Source organism: Hyperolius riggenbachi, chromosome 3, assembly GCF_040937935.1.
Source record: "Hyperolius riggenbachi isolate aHypRig1 chromosome 3, aHypRig1.pri, whole genome shotgun sequence".
Taxonomy (NCBI): Eukaryota; Metazoa; Chordata; class Amphibia; order Anura; family Hyperoliidae; genus Hyperolius; species Hyperolius riggenbachi.
The window spans coordinates 489,385,819-489,399,882 of record NC_090648.1 but is presented as its reverse complement, the minus strand read 5'-3'; the positions used below and the strand labels follow the sequence as shown (position 1 = coordinate 489,399,882).

General features: G+C 47.3%; 1 protein-coding gene across 2 annotated transcripts in view; it reads left to right on the top strand.

Moving 5' to 3' along the window:
• Positions 1-14,064, top strand: part of EFCAB6 (EF-hand calcium binding domain 6) — a 198,912-nt gene that overhangs the window by 177,371 nt on the left and 7,477 nt on the right. The window contains exons 25-29 of one of the 2 annotated variants that reach the window (XM_068278177.1): positions 1,370-1,555; positions 4,972-5,199; positions 7,711-7,908; positions 10,124-10,301; positions 11,284-11,468. In XM_068278177.1, coding sequence (XP_068134278.1) covers positions 1,370-1,555; positions 4,972-5,199; positions 7,711-7,908; positions 10,124-10,301; positions 11,284-11,468 — 975 coding nt within the window. Of the gene's footprint in view, positions 1-1,369; positions 1,577-4,971; positions 5,200-7,710; positions 7,909-10,123; positions 10,302-11,283; positions 11,469-14,064 lie in introns of both variants that reach the window. The other variant, XM_068278176.1, reaches the window with a different exon arrangement.

The following is a 14,064-nucleotide window of genomic DNA, read 5'->3' as shown; positions in this document are numbered from 1 at the left end:
TTGAGTTACAACGGTTGGGGTTTCTATCTCGTACACCAGTCCTGCAAGCAGCCCTTCTGGAGTCTAGGGACTGTCGAAAACTTTTCAACCTAGACAATATCTTATGTAGCTGTGCACATGCAGTTAACAATGAGAGACCAGACAGATTTTTTCCCACGGACCCTGCAGGCAAGCCTCTGCTCTGTATCATGCTGTGTATATTTACTAGCTTTCCCACCCTGCAATTGCTCTGTAATTGGGCATTTATTTCCCTCATTTAGCCTAGTGTTTCACATTGCCTTATACAAAAACCTGAATTCACCAGGCACAGTGCCAACCCTAAATCATTAAATGAGAGGCAGCCTGGGGGGAAATCTCCCCCCTTCCCCCCTGGCCAGTCCTCCCCTGCTGCGCAGTACAGCGGACCCGCTCAGGCTCAGCTATTTCTGCCGGAGCCCTGCCGGAAAGCTTCTACTGCACTGGAGCCCAAAAGGTAAATATTGCCGTGCCTGCGCAGTGCTTGTCGGAGGGATGTTCGGGGGAGCCAGTATTGGATACCCCAGGCTACAGAGAACGGGGGGAAGCCTTATCACAGTGATGGCTAACCTTGGCACTCCAGCTGTGACAAAACTACAAATCCCATCATGCCTCTGCCTCCCTGAGTTATGCTTACAGGTGTACTCTAAACAATGCCAGTTGCCTGGCAACCCTGCTGATCTATTTAGCTGCCAAGTGCCTGAATCACACCAGAAACAAGCATGCGGCTAATCTTGTTTATCTGTGTTTATCCTGGGGAGGTAAGTCCATCCTTACCACCCATCTTATTGGTTTAATTTTGATCATATTTTATCTTGTTGGCGCCTCTGTTGCTTTTATTTGCGGCTAATCTTGTCAGATCTGACAATAATGTCAGAAACACCTGATCTGCTGCATGCTTGTTCAGGGGCTATGGCTACAAGTATTAGAGGCAGAGGATCAGCAGGACAGCCAGGAAACTGGTATTGCTTAAAAGGAAATAAATATGGCAGCCTCCATATCCTTCTCGCCTCAGGTTCACTTCAAGTCAGGCGTTCAATACAGCAGCCAGGCCAACAGCCTTTTTTAAAAAGTAAGCCAGCCATGGCCGCCTCCATATTTTCCTCCCTTCGAGTTCCTTTAAAAAAAAAAAAAAAAAAACTATAACTGTCATTTTTCTCACTTGGCCCAATATTTCCCGTAACAGCGACTGTGACAATTCCAGAGAGGGGACCAACCGAGAGACATTGTGGCGGAATTTATTGTTTTTACCGCGGCGAGACCACAGAGCCAATAAAACCAGCGACCATTTTACTGTCTCCTCTTCCCAAAGTGACTGAGAAAAATAATTCATCTCCTTTGCTGTCACCTTCAGGCGTTCTCCGCGTTTGATAAGGATGACACCGGAACAATAAAGCCCATTGAATTACATCGCATCCTTGACAGTTTCTGCTTCAAGCTAACGGACAAGCAATTTGCGTACGTCCTGAGCAAACTGTCGCCGAGCGAAGACCACACAATAGACTGGAAAGACTTCCTGCGCAATTTCCCCAACGCCGAGGTTTGTACAGCTGTCATGCCGGTAAGCAAGAGGGGGGAAAAAACCACAAAGCGTCACCTGGTGTTCGCCGTCAGGGGATGGCGGATCGGAACCTGCAATTTTACCCAGAAGCGACTGCTAATCGCCTGACCGCAAAACACTGACAAGCGCGCCGCTGCCATTTTTACACAATGAGATTCTGCATTTGCATGCGGCCTCCCTCAGAACTGTCACTACCTGCCTGTCATCCCTGCTCCTTTATATATAGAATCTACATTATCACATCGTTATCAGCGAAGTTGTTCAACAGCCAACAGACAAATTCCCATAATAATTACCCATAATCCTTTAAAGGGGCACTATGGCGAAAAATAGTAAAATTTAAAATATGTGCAAACATAGACAAATAAGAAGTAGGTTTATTTCCAGAGTAAAATGAGCCATAAATTACTTTTCTCCTATGTTGCTGTCACTTACAGTAGGTAGTAGAAATCTGACAGAAGCGACATGTTTTGGACTAGTCCATCTCTTCATAGGGGATTCTCAGCAAGGCTTTTATTCTTTATAAAGATATTCCCTAAAAAGGATTTAAACAATGATGCTGGCCAGTTTCGCTGCTCGCTACAGACTTTTTTGGCAGTTGGACAGAGCAACTGCCATTCACTAAGTGCTTTTAAAAATAAATAAATCCCTGAGAATCCCCCATGAAGAGATGGACTAGTCCAAAACCTGTCGCTTCTGTCAGATTTCTACTCCCTACTTTAAGTGACAGCAACATAGGAGAAAAGTAATTTATGGCTCATTTTACTCTGGGAAAAACGTACTTCTTATTTGTCTATGTTTGCACATATTTTAAAATTTTTCGCCATAGTGCCCCTTTAACCATTTCAGCCGCCCAGACGTGAAGCTCACGTCCGGGCGGCTGCTGTGCTGCACTCCCGCTGTTCGGCGTGATCGCGGGCATGTCCCCGTGGTGTCCGCCGCTAGCCCTGGGATCAGTGAAAGGGAACATGGTTCCCGATCACCGATCCCTTTCCCCCGCAGAAAAACCGAAGCGCTCACCCGTGAGGCTTCAGTTCTTCTGCCCGGAACAATTTCCGCATCCCCTTTGTACTTCCGCTTAGCGAACAAAAACGAAGGAGGCTATCTTGTGGCCAAATAGTAAAACTACATCTACACATTTTTTACATTGCACTCCAAACATTTTACAACATTAAAAATGCCCTGTTTACGTCCCACACCAAAATATTACCCAAATAAATTTTTTAAAGAAAAAAAAGAAAAAAATACAATTAAAAAAACAAAAACAAAACATAAATAGTTACCTAAGGGTCTGAACTTTTTAAATATGCGTGAGAAGGGGGTATACTACAAACATTTTTTAAATTATAAGCTTGTAAATAGTGATGGACGCAACAAGGAAACAATGCACCTTTATTTCCAAATAAAATATTGGCACCATACATTGTGATAGGGACAAAATTTAAATGGTGTGATAACCGAGACATACGGGCAAATACAATACATAGGTTTTAATTATGGTAGCGTGGATTATTTTAAAGCTATAATGGCCGAAAACTGAGAATTAACGAATTTTTTCAATTTTTTTCTTATTAATCCTGTTAAAATGCATTTATAAATAAATAATTCTTAGCAAAATGTACCACCCAAAGAAAGCCTAATTAGTGGCGGAAAAAACAAGATGTAGATCAATACATTGTGATAAGTAGTGATAAAGTTATTAGCGAATGAATGGGAGGTAAAAATTGCACTGATGCATAAGGTGAAAAATCCCTGCGTACTGAAATGGTTAAGGACCATCATACTTTAAAAAAAAAAATGTTGAAAGAGTAACTTTACCAAAAGATAGTAGTAAGGATAAAAAAAAAAATCAAGACATTGAAAAGTGAGAAGTTAAAAAATAAAAGAGAGATCAAGAAATGATTGACAGTCGCCGCGTAATTAATTCATGTTGGTTTATTTACCATGAGCCTGCAGGTCAGAATTTTTAAAGCTGACAGGCAGGAGAAAAAAAATCACTGACAGGACCTACTGCTTTTATCTATAGACACATACACTAACAACAACGTGATAGGGTTAATCAAGCACCTTTTTTACCACCCAGCTCATCTCAATAGCACATAAAATATGCATACCAACAATGTGGCTCATTACCAGAAAAACCCTTTAATTTTACAAGTTTAGCAATGGGTTTTATTAGGGCTAGTTCACACTTGATTTAAAAACGTATCCGTAGCTACGTTTTTTGTCCCGGACGAAAAACGTAGCCACGGATACCAATGTTAAAAATAGGAACAGCACACACTCAAGTTAAAAACGTATCCGCGTGCGATCCGCGGAATACGTTTTTAAACCCGGAACGCTGAGTCCGGACTTGCAGCATTTTTCACGGACCCGTATACACGTACGGGTAGTGAAAATCAATGGGGAAACGGGCCTCCCTCTTCACTGACATTTTGGGACACTGGAAACGGATCAGTTTCCAGTGTCCCATGGTGAAGGAGGGGGCCGCCATGCTGAAGGGGGTAGCAGCCAGGACGGGGGGCTGCGGGCAAAGCGGCGGCCAGGGGGGGTCACATCCCCCCCCCCCTTGCTCACCTGGGTGCCCCCCGTCCCCGCTCCCCCTCCAGCTCGCATATAATGTAATAATTTGTACCTAAGGAAGTTCGGCGAGCCGGGCACTTCCGCCCACACCGCTCGCCGTCACTTCCTGCGATGCCGCCCACTGAAATACAGAGGGCGACATTGCAGGAAGTGACGGCGAGCGGTGTGGGCGGAAGTGCCCGGCTCGCCGAACTTCCTTAGGTACAAATTATTACATTATATGCGAGCTGGAGGGGGAGCGGGGACGGGGGGCACCCAGGTGAGCAAGGGGGGGGGGGGATGTGACCCCCCTGGCCGCCGCTTTGCCCGCAGCCCCCCGTCCTGGCTGCTACCCCCTCTAGCAAAAAAAAAACAAAAAACACGCATGCGGATCCAAAACGTGTGCTGCAAAAAAGGCAGCACGGATCCGTTTGCGTTCCGGGTTTTGAAAATCGGAGCCCGGACCGCGGATGCGTCCCGCACCCGGAGCTAGTGTGGCCCTAGCCTTACCCTACTTCCACGGCCTGCCCGACTGTACATCTTTCAGGCAAATAAGGACTGATGTAATTATTTTATTGCACACATTAGCAGAAAGCAAACACAAACGCTTTCATCAGCAGGAGTGGCAGGTAGATTGGACACTGTGCTTCACAGTGTTTAGAGAAGTCACAGATGCTACCTTTCACACCTTCCCCAGATAAATAATGGGCAGCTAGAAGGGTGGGGAGGGTATCGCAGCTCCTATAGCTATTAGAAACCAGAAAAAAATAGTGGTGCTTGGTTCCCTATAACTTCTCCATCAACGCTCCCCGCCCTCTTTACTCTTGTCGCAGCCTGCGTCCACCTGGGTGGAGAGGGTGAACAGAGCGGCCAGGCCCAGATCGGGACAAGAGCTGACCATGAAGGACATTGTGATGCACATCCAGGAAATCGTGGCAGCGCGCTTCCACGCCATCGCGCAGGACTTCCTGAATGTAGACTACGCCGGCATCAACGTCATTTCCAAAGAGGACTTCCGGGAAATCTGCAACAAGAACTTTATGCTGCTTACGGATGAGCAGGTGAGGGGAATGGTGTCTCTGTCTGGCCATAGGGTGCCTGGGTCCTATCAGGCCACAATATTAAAAGGCAAGTGAAACAGTAGTTATTGCAGGACACACATCCTTAGTGAGAACTATAGCCAGTCAGTCCGGGATTGTTTTTCACACAAGGGCGGTAACATACACATAATACGACTAAAAACATTTGTGTTGGCGTGTGATGTAACACAGGCAAAGAAGCAACTGACCAACCGGCACATTCATTGACTAAGTTCACACTCTTAAAGGAAGCATCCAAGGTACAAAAAAAAAAAAAAAAGATGCACTTACCTGGGGCTTCCTCCAGCCCGTGGCAGCCATCCTGTGCCCTCACTGCAGCTCCGGAGGCTCCCGGTCTTCTCCGCTGCTGAACCCGACCACGCTGGGTTCCGGGTCGGCCTCTTCTGCGTTCTACCGCGCGGGTCACGTCATCAGGCCGACCTCATCAGGACGGCAATGCGCAGGCGCAGTAGTTTGCAGTACTGTGCCGTACCGTCAAGATGACGTCGGCCCGGACCACGTGAGCCTCCGGAGCTGCGGCGAGGGCACAGGACAGCTGCCACGGGCTGTAGGAAGCCCCAGGTAAGTGGATCTTTGTTTTTAGTGCCTTGGACACTCACTTTAAGTTAACACATTAACGAGTTCACACTCGGGAGCGCAAAGATTTTGCGTTGCACTATTCAGCGTTTTTTTGGGAAATTGCAGTTAGCGATTCCCATTCCAGTGAATGAGCTGAGCTGAGAAACAGGGAGAACTGAGAAATGATCACTAGATAGATTTTAATATATACATACCGCAGCTATGCAAGAAAATGTAATGGCAGCTTTCAGAGCAGATAAACTGTGCTTTGGGAGCTTGTAATTTGTGAACAGGCAATATTAGTTGTGCACACAAGCAAATATGGTATCTGTATGGGTAATAAAAAGTAGGAAAACACATTGGCTATCATTCATAAAAGTGTGTTCGGTAAAGAAAATCTGTGCGGGAAAACGCCGCATTCGGTATTTTAGACTTCTGTGTGCTCATTCATAAAAATGTGTACAGTTGCGATAGCAGTGCGGTGATTTCCCGAAATAGGCTGGCTCTAGGCTGGCGGTAGGCTGGCGTAACAGGAGAAGCTGCCTGAGTTCCTCCATGTGCTGCTCTCACTGCTGCTGCTTGGGAGGTCTGTCTCCATTGACTTAGCTGTAATCCGCACGCTTATCGCTACTTCCAAGGGAGCGGTATTCCCCGTCCTCATACCACTTGCTCTAATCTTTATGAATTGACATTTAGTAACATTTGTTAAGATAATCACCGCACGAGGCGGTGATTTATCGCTCTGCTCGGGAATGTCAGCTTTTCGGAAACAGCCTTTATGAATAGACATTTTGCTATGTGCTATGCTGTTTTCAGCATTTGCGCATGCGGGAATACTTTATGAATGATAGCCATTGAATGTTAAGTCAGAGTTTTAGCCATACTTACATAAATATGTTAAATCATCCCACATTATTAGTAGTAATAAACTATATTTAGAAAGCACCAACATATTACACAGCACTATAAAATAGATAAGGGAGACATTAAAACATTAAAGAGAACCCGAGTTGGGTTTTAATAATCCTATTAGCACACAGAGGCTGGGTTTGCATATAATCACCAGCCTCTGTTGCTATACTATCCCCCCCCCCCAGCCCCCTCCCCTCCCCCCCTCATGCACTGCTGTCCCCCATAAATCAAACCTCTGTGCTAGCGAAACGCAGCGTGTCACTAGCAGGCTGTTTACATCCACACTGTCACTCTCCGCCGCTCCTCCGCCTCCTCTATATCGCCGCTCCCCGCCTGCGTCCCTTTCCTCCCCGCTGATTGGACGGAAGCACGGCGGTTGCTAGCACAGCTGTTTGATTTATAGGGGACAGCAGAGCTCTGGGGAGGAGACAGTATGGCAACATATATAACGTAATGGAGGACAGAGGCGCCAAAAGAATAAAATCAATTGTTAAAACGTTTAAAAGTGCTTAGGAGGCAGTGGTGGACTTACCTCCTGCAAGCAGACACAACAAGCTGTGTATTCAAAGTAAAACAGATTTATTGGTACACTCCAGGGTATATTGGCAACGCGTTTCGCAGGCCTAAACCTGCTTCATCCGGCAATAGCTAGTAGGAGTACACAACAGCAGTTTATCCGGGTAACACCTGCAGACCCAGCCTCTGTGTGCTAATAGGATTAATAAAACCCACCTCGGGTTCTCTTTAAACAATGTTACACAGGGACATTACAGCGATGATATACAAAATAGTGATGTAACAATAAGCAGTGGAGCGCACATTGCAATGTAGGCATAAATATAGCAGACGAGTCACTGAGTCCACATGGTGGGGGAGAAGAGCACATGGGGGAGAATGGCCTTGCCACATAGGCTTACAATTTAAGGAATTCCCATAGAGTGGAAGCAAATGATGGCGCTCTCCATGTTCCAAGTTCCTAATAATTATTATTATTTCTGGCAGTTTGAGAACCTCTGGAATACGCTGCCTCTGAACTCCTACGGGAACCTCAGATATGAGGACTTCCTGAGGCAGTTCAGCGGCGATATTCCAGCGACAGCGGATCCGTTTTCACGCCACACAGAAGCAAAATCCGCAAGCGGCCGACCTTCAGCGACCAGACGCCCCAAAACAGCTCCAGCCTTTGTGAATAAGCCACCGGTAAGTCGTTATTGTATAGGAGAGTAAGGTAACCACTAATGATACAATCTTGATTGTACAGTTTTACCACTTCTATGTAATATGAAGGACTATCTAAAGCATATATGTCAAACTCTCACCCGTGGGCCAAATCTGGCCCTCAGACCTATTCAATTTGGCCCTGAAGTGGTTTCCCCATTTTGCATTATGTATGGCCTGCTCTAGACCACCAGGGAAGCTATATTGGAGGTGAAGGCTTAGAACACCAGGGAAGCCATATGGGGAGGGAGGGGGAAAGCACTAAACACTAGGGAACTGTATAGGGAGGGTGGGGGCCACTAGACACCAGGGAACTGTATAGGGGAGGGAGGACCACTAGACACCAGGGAACTGTATAGGGTAGGGTGGGGGCCACTAGACACCAGGGAACTGTATAGGGAGGGTGGGGGCCACTAGACACCAGGGAACTGTATAGGGGAGTGAGGGGCCACTAGACACCAGGGAACCGTATAGGGTAGGGAGGACCACTAGACACCAGGGAACTGTATAGGGGAGGGAGGGGCCACTAGACACCAGGGAACTGTATAGGGGAGGGAGGGGCCACTAGACACCAGGGAACTGTATAGGGGAGGGAGGGGCCACTAGACACCAGGGAACTGTATAGGGGAGGGAGGACCACTAGACACCAGGGAACTGTATAGGGTAGGGATGGTCACTAGACACCAGGGAACTGTATAGCAGTTGGTGGGGGCCCATTTGACACGAGAGAACTTTATGAGAGAGGAAGGTGGCCAGTAGAAGTTGAGGTTGGCCCACGACTTGGTCCCAGTGTACAATTTCGGCCCACTTTGTATTTGAGTTTGACATCCCTGATCTAAAGTGTCCATTCAAAGTGTATTCACTCTGTTTGTCCTTTTACTACATAGACTTGGTAAGATCATACAAGCAAGATTGTATCATTAGTGGGCACCTTTAGAATTCATTTTTATGTTTTACAAATTAAAATAAAGCGTTTTTCAGTTTTCAGTTTACATTCATCTTCCTTCTCCTCTTTCACTGGTACTTTTTCCATCAGCTATCTATCTGTCTGTCAGTCTGTTTATCTATTTATTGGGTTAATTCACAAAGCTTACTTATTTTTCAACGTAACTGTAAAGGTAGCCATATTACATCTAGTGACGATGGGCAGATTCGACCAAGAGGCAGATCTCTCCCTGATTAGAGAGATATCTGTTGGCTGCATGTACACCAATAGGTGATTCCTTATAAATGACCTGTGCTGTGTCGCCCACTGCCTAGTGCCCATCTTTAGAATCCCCCGCTCTTCTGTTAGTGGTATACACACTGCCAGCGCATAGCATGCGGCCCATACGTGAATTCACACTCGCGTCACGCTGGCGGCATGTACACCACTAATGTGGGGCGTACTTTTATACACTAGGGGGTAGCACCGAAGGTTTCATCACTCATTCAGATATTTGAGCATGCAAAGAACAGAAAGCATCCCATGTTGGATAAGTTAAGGACACTATGACCAGAATGTAATGAAATTCTCCCCCCTTCCTCTTTGAAGACTTTACACAGTTATGTAATCCTGTTGTCTAGGTGATGTTTGCTATGGGAGGTACAGTAAGTTGTGGCAGTAGGGAGCGAAAATAAACACTGAGCTGGGTTGGGAAAAAAGGAGGGCAGAAGTGATGTAACTTTTGCATCTCAGAGAAAGAGTAAAGATGGAAACCATATTTTTTCATTTTTCCAAAATCTATCGGTGAACACTAAAAACAACAGGATATGTAAGCTACAAAAGTTACTTCTTATTGAATGACTTTAATTGGGAAAAAAAAAAAAAAAAAACTTAAAAAAAATGGAATTTCATCCCACTTCTAAGTACACATTCCCATTCACAAGCAGAATAAAGTTGCACTTTAAATGAATAAATTAATGATAACAATATAAGGTCTGTAGATCCCAGCAGCTGCAGATGGTCAATGGTGTGCTAATAGCATATGCAAATGGTGTGGAGCTTGGAAATGGACCAATCAACGGCCCTTCCTGTTGGTTGCGACTGACCCATTTCCAAGCCAGATACAGCTTGCATTCAATTTGCATGCAAGTAGGAATTCTTATCATCTCATTGTCCACCTGTGGTCAGGCCAGTTGGAGTTTTGAGTGCTTGGCAAGTAGTATTGGTGATGCCATCCAGCCCTTCTGTACACCATGTTGGTTTGTCTCGCAGACGCCGGTGCAGAGGCCACGCACAGCCGCAGCAGCTCGCTCCTCGCCAATCGTCAACTGTGAGCAGGTAGAAACCCGACTGAGGATGAGTCTGATGAAGAGCTGGCAGGAGGTCCATAAAGCCCTCAGGGAAAAAGACTTGGAAAAGCAAGGGGAGGTTTCTGCCTCTGATTTCTCAGGTAACGATCCTAGCTATCCAAATCCCAGCTTGTGACTGCTGGGTTCAGCAGCAGTGGGTGGAATATTCCTGGTTAGTTTGGTGGACGCAGAGTTTGCCAGAGCAGAAGCAGAATGTTCCTGAGGATAACTTGATTATGGGAACTGCTAATCAGTTAATCCTGGCAGAGAGAAAGGTGGCAAATGGTAAGAGAGCGAGCCAGGGGATCGAGAGAGAGGTGCAGAGAAACAGAACTGATGAGCTGAAAGAATAAGGGGAGAGAGGGAGCTGGAGAGAAAGTGCTGGTAGGTGAGCGAGCTGGGGGTATAGGGAGAACTGAGGATAGAGAGAGGTGGTGGAAAAGACAGAGGTGTGTGTGTGAGAGAGAGAGAAGGGTAGTGAAGAGAGAAATGGTAGTGAAAGGAGAGGATAATGACGGGAGAGCAGTAATAAAGGGAGTGCTGTAGGTGAAAAGATAGTGAAGAGAGAAAGGTAGTAAAGGGAAGAGGGGTAGTGAAGGGTAAGGATGGTGAAGGGGGAGGGGCATTGAAGGTAGACGGGTAGTGAGAGGAGAGGGGCAGTGAAGGGAGAAGAGTAGTGAAGTGAAGAGAGAGGGGAAGTGAAAGGAGAAGGATAGTTAAAGGGGAGGGGTAGTGAAGGTAGAGGAAGCGGCAGTGCAGGGAGAGGAGCAGGTGGGGGGCAGTGAATGGAGAGAAGTAGTGAAAGGAGAGCAGTAGTGAAAGGGGTAGGAGTACATCAGAGAGTGGTGTGAAGGGGGAGGGGCATTGGAAGGAGGGGGGCAGTAAAGGGGGGGCGGTGAAGGAAAGGGGTAGTGAAGGGGGAGGGGCATTGAAGGGAGAGAGGGGCAGTAAAGGGGTAGAGGTAGTGAAGGGGAGGGGCAGTGAAGGGAGAGGGGTGGTGTAGGAGGAGGGGCAGTGAAAGAGGAGGTATATACAGTTTTCGTGACTTTTTTTTATGCAGTTTCTTTCCTGCTGCTCTTCTAGACGTCATGAAGAGGTTTAACATGGACTTGGACAAGGAAGAGCTGGAACAGCTGACGCTGAAATATGACCTGAGGAATAACGGGAACTTGTCATACTCAGACTTCCTGCGGAATGTCACACTCGGACCAAAGACAGAATCCACAACCCGCCTGCAGAGGATGAAGCTGCAGAAGCCAAAGATACCGGTATGTAATATGAATAGAACGTTCTCTTATAGGCTGTGCTTCTTCTGACCTCGGGCTGGTCTTATTGCTGTCTACAACCCAGCAGATCACTGTCTGGCTCAGCCACTGTGACTCTAACACACAAGGCCTAAGTTACTAAGCCCTTCCTGTTCTGTTTATCATTGAAGAACATGGGGACTGAACTGCAGTCAGACTGCAATAACCGTTAGCACTGGTCACCGCCAGAGCTGCATTCAGTTTCACTATAATAACAGGAGGTTTGGGGATATACTCTACTATGAAACTGCCCAACGTTGCGCATGTACTGGCATATGGCATATGGTTGTGTTATGACTCACGGGCTGCAAATGTTGCCTGTCGCCAGCACACGTGAGCGTGTGGGCGACAGGCCGGCGACAGCTCCTCGCCAGGTCCCTCCGCGTACACACGCGGAAGAGGGACCAGCGGCGAGGCGGAAGCTGTCGCCGACGTTCCTCCTCCCTCCGCCGGAAGCTCCATATACTTTAATGGAGGTTGCTGTCGCTAGTCCGCGTACTCACGCGGACTAGCGACAGTTGCGGCGGAGGTGCGGCGGCGACTGTCGCCATGCGATTGAAACTAATGGCCCATACTCACGAGGGACTTTTGTTGCCTCAACACGCGGCGCGCGCGTGTTGCGGCGACAGGTCGCCCGTGAGTATGGGCCGTTGCACGCGCGCGCACCCCGAACTGTCGCCCGTCGCTCATGTCGCCATGCGATTGAAAGTTTCAATCGCATGGCGACAGTCGCCACCGCACCTCCGCCGCAACTGTCGCTAGTCCGCGTGAGTACGCGGACTAGCGACAGCAACCTCCATTAAAGTATAAGGAGCTTCCGGCGGGGGGAGGAGGAACGTCGGCGACAGCTTCCGCCTCGCCGCTGGTCCCTCTTCCGCGTGTGTACGCGGAGGGACCTGGCGAGGAGCTGTCGCCGGCCTGTCACCCACACGCTCACGTGTGCTGGCGACAGGCAACATTTGCTGCCCGTGAGTACGGGCCATTTCAATCGCATGGCGACATGAGCGACGGGCGACAGTTCGGGGTGCGCGCGCGTGCAACGGCCCATACTCACGGGCGACCTGTCGCCGCAACACGCGCGCGCCGCGTGTTGAGGCGACAAAAGTCCCTCGTGAGTATGGGCCATTAAAGCAGCAGGGACAGACACGCTATCCCAGGAAAAAGCCACATAGTAGATAAATACTTGTTCTGTTTACATAACATACGGTATGTATTGTACTGTCCATGTTTTGATTTCAGTGAATTTTATATAGTAAATAAATAGAAAACTGTTCCAGGCATTTTCCATTTTTATTCCCTCTGACTGAAGCCAATCCTGATGTTTCCTCCCTTATTCTTTTTTTTTTTCTTCCTAGAAACTGCACTGTCATATCTAGCTTGCTTTGTAAACACATGTGAGCCAAGCATAGACTGTATTTCAGCAGCCATTCAGTGAGGAGCAGGATGTGGGAGGGGTTAATGTCAAACTTCCTTCTCGCTGGCAATGTACCAAATAGAGCCAGGCTGGCTGAGATTTATTACAGCAGAAACATTTATGATTATATTGGAATGCTTGCAATGCAGAGTAAGGTTGCAAGCTGCATAATAAACACAGAGCAGTGGGTAAATGGAATTTGATTTTATAGCTGACAATCCCACTTTAAGGATCAACAAAACTTTCCAGGTCATCATTCCGGAATCTCCAATTGATTACATTCTAGGGTTGTTGAGCCCCATGCTTCTAGATGATGCATTGCAATTGGCAGTGCATAGTGCCCTTTTTTCAAGCTAGACTGCTTATTTTACAAGGCTGGACTAACGAGGATTCTCCTTCCTATGTGACCTTGGTGACCTCGGCTCAACTCCTACTTTATGGCTCATTTCCACGAGCCTCATTGCCGCTGTGCGATACCGCAGCCAGCCGTGGGTAGTACCGTCAGCGTTGCGATACGACGTGGCTCAATACTACTGCTATTGGACTCGTACACGTGCTGCGGGAAACTGCAGCATGCTATCCATCATTTTAGCCGCGTCGCATCGCACCGTGAACGGAAATTCGCTTCAATGGAAACTATTCCGTTGACTCACCTGAGATGCAATTTGTATGCGTTGCAATGCTGAAGTGTAAAAAAGTGTGAAAAAAACCCCCAAAAAAGTAGTTTAAAGGACCACTATAGTGAAAAAAAAGTAGGCAGTTAAAATTTGACAGAACCGACAGGTTTTCAGCCAGTCCATCTCCTCATGGTGGATTCTCAGGGTTTTCTTTGTTTTTAACAGCATTTTCTAAACAGCAGTTTAACTGCCAAAATAGCAAGATACCAGCCAGTCTCCCTACTCACTTGCACACTATTTTGTCAGTTAGAGTTTGCAACTGCTGTTCAGGAAATGCTGTTGAAAACAAGGAAAGCCCTGAGAATCCCCCATGAGGAGATGGACTGGCCCCAAACCTGTCGGTTCTGTCAGATTTTAACAGCCTACTTTTTTCGTGATAATGGTCCTTTAACCTCTAACTGACCGCGTCACACCGATGTGCGTGACGGCAGCGGCAGACCCAGGACCGCCTAACGGCAATCAGCGTAAA